General features: G+C 33.6%; 1 protein-coding gene across 1 annotated transcript; it reads left to right on the forward strand.

The window, feature by feature from the left end:
• The first annotated feature begins 2,129 nt into the window (after positions 1-2,129).
• Positions 2,130-10,360, forward strand: LOC134687062 (elongation factor 2-like). Its single transcript, XM_063547025.1, has 14 exons — positions 2,130-2,261; positions 2,821-3,035; positions 3,871-4,052; positions 4,363-4,565; positions 4,985-5,218; positions 5,653-5,905; positions 6,146-6,341; positions 6,805-6,946; positions 7,373-7,597; positions 7,972-8,115; positions 8,519-8,728; positions 9,103-9,285; positions 9,549-9,681; positions 10,036-10,360. The coding sequence occupies exons 1-14, from the start codon at positions 2,259-2,261 to the stop codon at positions 10,233-10,235; spliced, it is 2,523 nt and encodes an 840-aa protein (XP_063403095.1). The 5' UTR covers positions 2,130-2,258; the 3' UTR covers positions 10,236-10,360.
• The last annotated feature ends 779 nt before the right edge of the window (positions 10,361-11,139 follow it).

Here is an 11,139-nt window from a genome sequence, read left to right on the forward strand (position 1 = left end):
AAAATGATGACCATGAACTGGTTCATAATTTAGGACATTTAAAAGACAAGTTCGCCTGAATGATGACTAAAGTATCTAAATTACGAATATTGTGTCACAAAAGAATTTAGAAATACTCTACATGCTCCATACGAACCTGACAAATCAAATGTCTCATGAAACGACTGCAGCTTACCTGTGTTTACCGGCTTGCTGACCCAGTTTGCACGATCGATGTCCGTGTGCATTCGGTCTTTTCCGTTAGATAACATATTCATGAATCTTGGATCATGAATAGTGAAAAGTGAAACTTCAACGTACTTCGTCCATATATGGCACAACGTGTGCACCATGAGTTACATTGTTTTGTTTCATCACAGTTCGCGGAATATCGATTATTAGCGAAAACATAATCATCGCTTTATATGCACATGCCCCTAATGTTACAAAATCATTTGAAACATTAGTACATTTTTTACCTGCTTAGTCGTTCTACCGACTATAAACAGTGGCGGATACAGATGAGGATACAGAAATTTTCATAAGAGGGGGCCTAAGTGGGAGACCGCTCCAGTCAGGCTTCAGTGATTCCCAATATAAGCAACCAATTTTTTCCCCAAAAAAGGGGGGTCTGGGCCCCCTTGGCCGCCCCCTAAAACATATTTTAACTTATTATTTCATATTATAATGAAAAGGATTATTTATATATTCTCTGTTTGTAATGCATAGTATACGCCCATAGTATACATATTATGATTACACAGAAACCATTATAATTCTAGAATTCCTATTTTTTCAAGTTTGGTCCGTTTTCTGCAGTTTTGGCCCAATTAATAGTAATTTTGAAATACAAATTATGACTTAAAAAAGATAGTCTCAGATTTCATATGTCTGAAGTTTCTGACAAAAGAATGTGTGATTTCGTCTGAGTCAAAATAGCTTGAAACTAATTTGAGCTAGCTGGTAGAGCATAACCATTCTGAGATGTGCAGCAATTACATTGTTCGGTGCCTACATTGTTAACTAAACGGTTTAAGTACTTAGACCCATCAGTTAGTCACATAGGCCCCTTTGATAACTTGGAGATAATTTCACTAAAAACTGCATGAATTTAAAGCCTTGCAAATTATTGCAAAGTGCATAAAATTAATGTATTCTAAAATATTTCTTTGTGTACGAGATAAAAGAGAGACATTTTTCTTTTAAGTTAGGACTATTTAAAAATGTTAAATTGACTAAATCTATATCATCTATAATATGCCTGTGATATTTTTCGCCGAACATTCAAATCTATTTCACGGCTAAATGCTCTGAAAAACATATGTAGGCCTACATTTAAAATTCACAAACCAACATATTGGCTTTGAAGTTCATTTTAAACTCGATGTTCGTGTCTCACACAAAAGAAACAGGCTGAAAATTAAAGAAAAAATCTTCCAGTCTGTTTGAACTTGACAGAAATGTATTGCCAAGTGGCGCACCAAGGCTAGAGGTTCCGGTGTTGGAACCCTTTTTTTAGACGATAAATGCATCTAAATGGGGCCCCCTTTTAATCCTGGGTTGGGAACCCCTCTTTTAAAAATGTCTGAGCCTGTATATTTTTGGACCATATCATATAGTTAATTTATCTACTAAGGTACTAGTCGATATTCTATATCTTCAAGCGACCCCCAATGCGAAGTTCATAAACATATACATTATTTATTTTGCAGACACGACACACGAACTTGTCTCTGAACCAAACAATACTTATATTTTAAGATATTAGTACAATATTATATGCCATATTTTTGAAGCAACTAGATTAGTGCCTATGATGTACGTATAAATGTTTACATATTTTCTTCTATTTATTGCATTAACACAACACACATTGACACTACGTTGTACTTTAACTTGAATTCACGAATACAAAAAAATAATAACACAAACAGACTTGAAATCAATAATTGCCGCATTCTTTAAATTTAGAAGCAAACGATGCAAGTCGATTGAAGTAAACCATAGATATGTTCCGAAATAATTTATGTTTCAACGAGAGAACATTCTAGAAGAATTCCGAATGCAATAAATTTCTTTATTGGGAAATACCTATGTCTACTGATGGTGCAATTTCAATTTATTGCGAAATACACAAATTGTATAAATAGCTACCGTTTGGCGGGTTTATGTCATTATAGAAATGTGAGCGTTTAGCTTATCGTTGAAGAGAGAAAAGTAAATTTTAGCCCATACAGGGCCTAGTTGCCGAGTTCAGAGGAGAATAGAAAAAAAGAAAAATGGTAAGAGAATGGACTTAAATTAAATAATTGACAATACAATAATATAATTATTTCAAGATGCAATAATTGAATAAAACATGTACAATAGTTTAATGATTTTAAAGATAAAACATGTCAGAATTTTTTTTATTTTTTTCAACATTGTTAATGATTAATTCAATAAAGAAAATAACTAAGTATATAAAATAAAAGTCAGCCTTAAGAAAAGAAGAAGGGTAGGAATATCGGTCTTACTTTAATAGGATCAGTTTCTGTTTCTTGGTTTGTTTGTTTGTTTTTTATTTATTTATTTAAAAAAAAAAATATATATATATTTCAATTTATAATAGCATGCACCGAAAGACGTTTAAATTATTCTTCAAACTTTGAAAGCTTTTATTAAAGAAAAATATATGTCTGTAATGATTTCAATTATACCGAATAGGAAATATCATATTAATTTATATACTTATATATTGGAATTTGAAGTTTAGCATATATAGCAAATTTGAAATTGCAAACAATTTACTTTAAGTTAAAACAATAAGTAGTTGAAATGTAACACTTCATCTTTTAACAGGTAAACTTCACCATAGAACAATTACGAGGGGCCATGGACCGCCCCAAAAATGTCCGCAACATGGCAGTCATTGCCCATGTTGACCATGGCAAGACCACTCTCACTGATTCCCTCCTTGCCCGAGCGGGCTTTATTGCAGCCCACCAGGCAGGGGACAAGTGTGCCATGGACACCAGAAAAGATGAACAGGAGAAGGGAATTACAATCAAATCGACGTAAGTTGTTATTTTACATATCCAGTGGCGGAAACCAAAAAAAGGGGGGGGTCCGGGTTTGGAACCCTCCTTTTTTGACGATCAATGCATTTGAATTGGAACATATTCTTGAATCACTCCTCTTTTCCTGGGTTTGAAAACCCTTTTTTAAAAATACTGGATCCTCCCCTGATATCTATCTTTCAATGAAAGTTAAAAATGAAAAAGTAGGCTTGCAAATATTTAATTTGAATGCAGTGGCTTTTAGTATGAGAATTTTTTTTTTTAAATAACAAAACAGCTACAAGTCATTATCCCATGCACTTCAACAGGATTATAAACGGCTATATGGCTGTTAAAAATGGTTGAGTATTATTTGTGACAATTTTAAACCATGTTTGAATATACTGCATGTACTTGACGAAAAAAAGGGGGGTATTCTGAATCTCACAGATATCGCCACTGGTACCAAATGATACTGAATTATGCTATATTATTCTAGATAACGATCTTATTTAAAAAAAATCGTAATCTATATACCGTGGATTCATTATTATTCGTTGGATACCAATTTTCGTGGATTTCGTGGGTACAGGTGAACCACGAATTCAAATGTTCAACGAATAGCATATTTTCAATAGGCTTTGTATACAGAGATTGGCAAAACCACGAAATCAAATATCCTCGAATATGCAAGTTTTCAGCAATCCACGAAAATTGATATCCACGAAAATAAGTGAATTCACAGTATATAGCTTATTGGGCAATTTCAAGTAAAATCCCCGCTGCTACACTCCCCACACTTTCGTACCACTTTACGTTTATAAATAAAGGCATACTTTTTATTAATTTTCAGTGCTGTATCTTTACTGTACGAAGTCAATCCAAAGATCCTCCCCGCTAGTCACCAGAAGGAGGAGTCTCACGAATACATCGTCAATTTGATTGATTCTCCTGGTCACGTAGATTTCTCCTCTGAAGTGACGGCGGCGTTGAGAGTAGCTGACGGAGCACTGGTCGTAGTAGACAGTGTAAGTGGTGAGTAAAAAATGTTTTATTTTGATATTTGATATAACTGTCTATGACAAAAATGTGTTTGAATTAAAAAATAAAGTACTGTATGTCGCTCTAATATTTGTCACTGCCCGTTTTTACTGTATACCTCTAATACTTGTCACTGGATGTGAATAAGAAACACTGAACCCATTCATTACATGGCTATAAGAAAAACAGTTTGTCTCGTTTTAGAATTGAGAATATATACGAGTTCCTAAATAATACATGAGCAATTTGCCACTGGACTTTAAGTAAACAAAATTCAATAATTTAAAACATATTTAACTTTCAGGTGTCTGTGTGCAGACGGAGACAGTGTTGAGGCAAGCTTTAGGCGAGCGGATAAAGCCAGTTTTAATGATCAACAAGATAGACAGGTGTGTTTTTGAAACACAGTTGCAACCAGAGGAACTTTATCAAAGTTTAAGGGGTGTTGTCGAGAGATTCAACGTATTGGTAGCCACATACTCGGATGACGCTATGGGAGACATCATGGTAAGTAATATGATATAATAATTAAAAAAAAAAATTAGAACTGAAACAATGCAAGTTGCGTGGGTTTTTTTTTTCATATTGCCGTCAGGACAACTGCTTTAGGAGTCATCAAGGTGGATAATAATATTTAAAAAAAATAATAATTATAACATAAACAATGTAAATTGTGTGCGTTGTGGTTTTTTTTTTACATCTTGCACTTTGGTTTATTTCCGAAAACAATTTTTTTAATAAAAAAATATATGACTCGTGTTCCCTTAGTCAATCAGTCAAATAATCAGTCACTTTGTTCAATCAATCAATCAATCAATCAACAATCAATCAATCAATCAATCAATCAATATATCAATCAATATATCCACAAATTAATCAATAAGTGTTATACTCGTGTTATTGAAATGTTTTAATTCTTGTTATAGGCAGATCCTACGCTTTGTAATGTTGCCTTTGGATCTGGTTTGCACCGTTGGGGTTTCACCCTCCGACGGTTTGCAAAAATGTACGCTGATAAATTTGGTGTCAGCGAAGACAAGATGTTGGCGAAGTTATGGGGAAATAATTTCTATAACACAGAGACGAAAAAATGGCACAAAACACAAGAGGAAAATTGTGTCCGCGGTTTTAACAAGTTTGTTGTGGAACCTTTATACAAGGTAAGCAAGAAGTTTAAATGTCTCTCTTATAACTCAATACTTTTAACACCAGGAACTCACAGAGTCGGATTTTTGGGAGCAGGGGGGACAGCACCCCCTTTTGTTGATAAAAATTTGGTTGAAGCATGACTGGAGTGGTTCCCCCATTAGACAGTCACTGCCCCCTTGTGATGATAATATCGGGATCAACCACTGCCTCTGATTTATCTCACACCAGGATGATTTTAAACCTTTCGATATTTACTATCCAGTCTCATTTAAATAAATCATAAGTTTTCTTTAAAAGTGAAAATAGGAATAATATTTATATTAGTACAAGTACATTTGTATTTATAAATATTCAAAGTGAAATATATTTTAATTCATTCCTTTGTTTTTATTTATCTTTTGTACCTTAAATTTATATTTCATATTTAAGTATACTACATTTATAGGTTCTTCATTCGACAAAAGCTCAAGATAAAGCCGAGTTGTTGTCACTGGTAGACAAAATAGGTGTTCAATTGTCGGCAGAGGAAAAAGAAACAGAAGGCAAGACACTAATGAGAACCGTCATGAAGAAATGGCTACCTGTTGATGATGCTTTGTTGGAAATGTTCGTAGTTCATTTGCCTTCTCCAATAACTGCCCAAAAGTACCGAACAGAATTGTTATATGAAGGCCCACAAGACGACGAAGTAGCAGTTGGTAGGTACCATATTGCTAATGTAACCAAATAATTGATCGTCTATTTCAAACGGAATCAATTAATAAACAGATATTGTTTTACATATTCAAAATCGCATGTTATATAGATGAATGTATTTTTTTTGTTCTCGACTTGCAGCATTGCAACTTAATTTACTTTCAGATGTTGTAAAAAAACCAAACTACTTATACAGGCTTTGAATTATCGTCGCTAACGCCAATGTCGAAAATTTATTTTAGCAATGAAAACATGTGATCCAGAAGGACCTTTGATGTTGTATATTTCAAAGATGGTACCAGCATTGAATAAAGGACGCTTTTATGCTTTTGGTAGAGTTTTCTCTGGAACAGTTAGTACAGGTCAGATGGTACGAATCATGGGCCCAGACTACACACCTGGCACAACACGGGATCTGTATGTCAAGAAGATACCAAGGTAATGGTTTTATAATTTTACAAATCAAATAAAACACAAGTTTGTTTTCTAATTTTAAGCACTGTCTGGATAGATTTACCTCAATCATCAGAGTTTTTTAGTTGAGCGTGTTCATCTTATTTCTCCTCAGTTTTGTGTGATGTGCGTGTTGTTCAGTCCTGTTAAAGGTTCTTGTTAGGTTTTTTTCCCTACTTTTGTTTATGAGTAACCATTACGCACACTAGGTAGAACTGAGTTCAATATTCTAAAACTAGGCTTTAATCAAATAAGTGACTCGCCAAATTATTATTTGTACGAAGATTTAAACAATATTAAACAAAACAGATGCATGTGGTTGCATGCCAACAATTTGAATAAACCCTTACCGTATCGTTAAGTGAGTTTCCCTTAAGGGACGAAATTTGGGGCAATGCTTGTTTTCTGATATCCTACATTAGATATTTTCATCAACATTTTTTTTCAGCACTGTGATTATGATGGGTTCCGGAGTATCTGGTGGTATTCATGACGTACCTTGTGGTAATGTTGTCGGTCTGTCTGGCATTGATAAATTCCTTCTTCGATCAGGAACCATCTCTACATATGAGCATGCACACAATATGAAGGTAAGATATAAAAATAATTATAAAAGATGTATAGATAATTCAAATTTTAATATAAAGTCAGAAAAATAGTCGTTTTTATACGAATTTCACATTTTAAAAAGTTTGATACCAACTGTCATGTTGGCAAGTCGACAGACACTATTGTAGCCCCTAATGTTTCTTTATGGATATGACAAGAAAGACTCACACATTAGTATGAATATCTTATAACAAAGCATCAATTATGAAGATACTTTTTGATTACTAGCAATGCAAGTTCTGCAATTTAATTATGATTATTACAACACAACTGTATTACCTGATAACCATACGAGCAGTAACATATCTTAAGAACGTTAAAAGTTAATAGTAACAGTATATCCCCCATCTCCACAACAGAATGGTAATAGTTGTTATACTCTTTAATGAAAGGAATTGTTTTAACAGGTAATGAAGTTTTCAGTAAGTCCAGTCGTAAGAGTAGCAGTAGAGGTTAAAAATGCATCAGATTTACCCAAACTTGTAGAAGGCATGAAGCGTCTAGCCAAGTCTGACCCATTGGTACAATGTGGTCTGGAGGGTGGACAGCACATTGTCTCTGGAGCTGGAGAATTACACTTGGAAATATGTCTGAAAGATCTTGAAACTGAACATGCCTGTGTTCCACTGAAGGTAATTATTCTATTTAACTTTTGATATGTCATCTTCGACAAGGTGCATACAACATATTGATCTTAATTGTGGTGTTCTTAGACTAATGTAAGGCCACATTAATATATGTTTAGTGTTGCTATTTTCTACTGTCCCCCGAGTCTCACTGAGGACAGCGTTGGACTGATTATACTAAACAACAAGTAAATCTGGGAACAAGTCAAAATTTGTATTTTCAATAGAACGGTAGAAAATCAAATGTTAAATAGGATTCTGATATTTCTGGCCAGAATTTTTATCATACATGTCGTATACACAAATGCCCATTTAAGATCGTACATTCAACTTGAACAATTGGATAGATATTAACTTAGATTTTTTTCTTCTGAATATAGGTATCTCAACCCGTAGTCACTTACAGAGAGACAGTAAGCACAACATCTGAACAGATATGTCTGGCAAAGACAGCAAACAAACTCAACAGAATATACATGACAGCATCACCCCTACCTGATGGTCTCGTTGTTGATATTGAAAATGTAAGTGTTTATTTTTAAACTTGATTATTTTACTTGATTAGCGTCTTGCTGTTACTTCGATAGGAAAAGCATCAATAAAAGAGCTATCTTTTGAAATAATTCAATTCCTCGTGTCCCTTCTTTCCACTACACTTTATAATAGCTTATATGGAGTTAGAACTATATGTCTATTGTACCACCACAAATTTTCGTTGCAATCGCGTATACTTTATTTAGTGCTTATGTGGTTACTTTTTAATTTTAAATACCTTTAGTAATTCTTTGTTTTATCCATTTTCCAGTTTCTTTAAACCAGTGACTTAATATATGAATTATAAAAAGACAATTACTGAAGTAGTTCGTCTTTTATTAACAATATCAAAATGTATAAACAAACTGAATTATGATAACATTACCCTTGCAGGGCAAAGTAACAGCTACACAGGATGTTAAAGAAAGAACAAGGTATCTGGTCGACAAATATGACTTTGATCCAATGCAGGCCAAGAAAATCTGGTGTTTTGGACCATCCAATTCTGGTCCTAATATGCTGTTAGACTGCACAAAAGGAGTCCAGAATCTTCATGACATCAAGGACGTTATAGTAGCAGGCTTCCAATGGGCGTCTGAGGAGGTTAGTATACTTCGATGAAAGCCACTGACGTGTTAGTCTATTTATCTAACAAATGTAACTCAAAACACGAGGACATTCCTTCTAGCTTATCAAACATTTCATTGTAGATTTCATCTCATTAAAAAGTATTTCCATACTTATTCTCATCTGACTACATTGGCAGTTATGTAATGAGTTATAACCAGCAATATTCATTTATGGATTTTAAAAAAAACGTTCTCTTATAATCAGAATTACAACCCCTTTGAAATAATGCTTAGTTTCCACAAACCACAGTTTTGAACATGCCTTCTTTAAGCATATTGAGCAATGAGATTCAACCAGCTTGAATAGTCATTAGATTAACAGTTTGTTAACCTACGATATTATTTTAGGGAATTTTGTGTGAAGAGAGTCTACGTGGTGTCCGTTTCGATATACATGACATGAAGATCCATGGTGACCCAAGTCATAGGGGTGGTGGTCAGTTTATGCCAGCAGTAAGGAGAGCAATGATTGCATCAATGCTAACAGCTAAACCAAGAATAATGGAACCTGTGTACCTCGTTGAAATCCAGGTTAGTTGAAATCTCCTTCTCAGTTTTCCGCTGACATCATGTATTTTTTTTTCTCATTTGAAATGTTGCCCATTTGTATTTGAGTGCACTTTATTTAAATTCGTACTAAAAAGTAATGCTGTTGCGATAATAAGGTTTTAGGTAAAATTCCTTATTTGTAGTTGATGCATTTTAATGATATACGTACTTGACAACGATTTTATACATTCTTATTATCTACTATGCAAGTTTGGATTATAATTGATACATTAATCTTGATATAGGTTCCCTCAACAGAAATGGGAGGAGTCTACAATGTACTTTCGAAGAGACGAGGACATGTTATTGATGCTGTTCAACAGGAAGGCGTTCCCTTACATCAAATCAAAGCTTATCTACCAGTTAACGAATCATTTGGTAAGAATAATAATATATTTAATCAAATAATTATTCCATCATGTACTGCATATCCAAACATCAAAGTCTTGTCTTATGAATACATTATTTAAGTTTTACCCCTGGTTTTATATATTTCTTAAATACAATATGTATATGTTTTCCCCAAATGATATAAAAAATTAGAACAATGTAATCCAATACACTGTTTTGTGAAATACAACAGTCAGTTCCTAAAAAGACCTTAGTTTCCAACATTAACTAGATTGCAATCCTAATTCGTTACACATTTTAAATCTAGTTAAATCAGAAAAAAAAGAAAAATCCAAAGATCATAGTTTAATAAAATATTTACTGAATCCAAATATATTCTAGGTTTCACAGAAGATCTTCGAGGCCAGACAGGAGGACAAGCTTTCCCACAGTGTGTGTTTGATCATTGGCAATATTTACCTGGAGAACCGCTAGATTCCCAAACAGAATCAAGAGCAACAACTGTAGTGGGTGAAGTTAGGAAGAGGAAAGGAATGAATCCAGTTATACCAGCTTTAGCAAACTTTTTAGATAAAATTTGAAATGCCGTGAAATGGCTCTATTTTATGTTAATTTCATAAGACATCATTGACAAACATAATTCAGACAATTTAAAGAAGATAAAACAAATACGAAAGAAAGAATAATAAAATATTTTATGATAAGATGTTTCTCTTTGCTCATTGCATAAAGATGTACGATTGAGGGTCGAACAAATGTCCTATCCAGCAAAATCTTCAGTCGAATGCACCCTCTTCGTTTGTTTTTAATTGAAAATTTCTTAGCAATTACTACAGGACAAACAGATGAAACCATTACAATTTCAACTTATTTATTTTCAAAGTAAAGTGTTAGATGTAAGAGAAAATACATTAATGTTGTGGTAAAGGAAACTCGAAATTCATTGTTGAAGCGTTAAAGTCCTTGAAATCAACGCAAAACCATCATCTAAAAAAGTTATAAAGCAAATAAAATAGCTCTCGACTTGCAACATTACCAAATTGGCTCTTGTATTACCTTATATCATTAACTCTTAATTACACTTTACAAAAGGTACAACATACCCTACAGAATAAAATGCTAGGGTAAACTATATTTTTGGGGAAATGTGAGTTTCATAAATAATTCTAAAGTTCAGACATATTACAACCACCAAAGTCCATTTTACAGTTTTATCCCTGTAAATAAGATAGGGTTTGTATGCCCATTGTCTTGGAGATTATTCATGTCCTTTTGGCGTTTTGCATCAGAGCTCAAACAAACGTATTGCAGGGATGTAAGTGGCAAATTATATACATATGGCATACGATCTACAAGATTATTGGTAGATATTCATTTTGTATGCCCCTGTCGTATCGGAGGGTCATTAAGTTTTACCCTTGTCCGTCTGTAGGTCCATTCCGATATAGGTTCTCTAAATTTAGTTTGCCTGAACCAAATATGATG

This window comes from Mytilus trossulus, chromosome 10, assembly GCF_036588685.1.
Source record: "Mytilus trossulus isolate FHL-02 chromosome 10, PNRI_Mtr1.1.1.hap1, whole genome shotgun sequence".
Taxonomy (NCBI): domain Eukaryota; kingdom Metazoa; phylum Mollusca; class Bivalvia; order Mytilida; family Mytilidae; genus Mytilus; species Mytilus trossulus.

Bases quoted from the DNA above. Each gene is read 5' to 3' on its own strand.
- LOC134687062 (XM_063547025.1), top strand. The intron at 3,036-3,870 runs GTAAGTTGTTAT...ATTAATTTTCAG, and splicing joins GGAATTACAATCAAATCGAC to TGCTGTATCTTTACTGTACG. The intron at 5,906-6,145 runs GTAGGTACCATA...AATTTATTTTAG, and splicing joins AGACGACGAAGTAGCAGTTG to CAATGAAAACATGTGATCCA.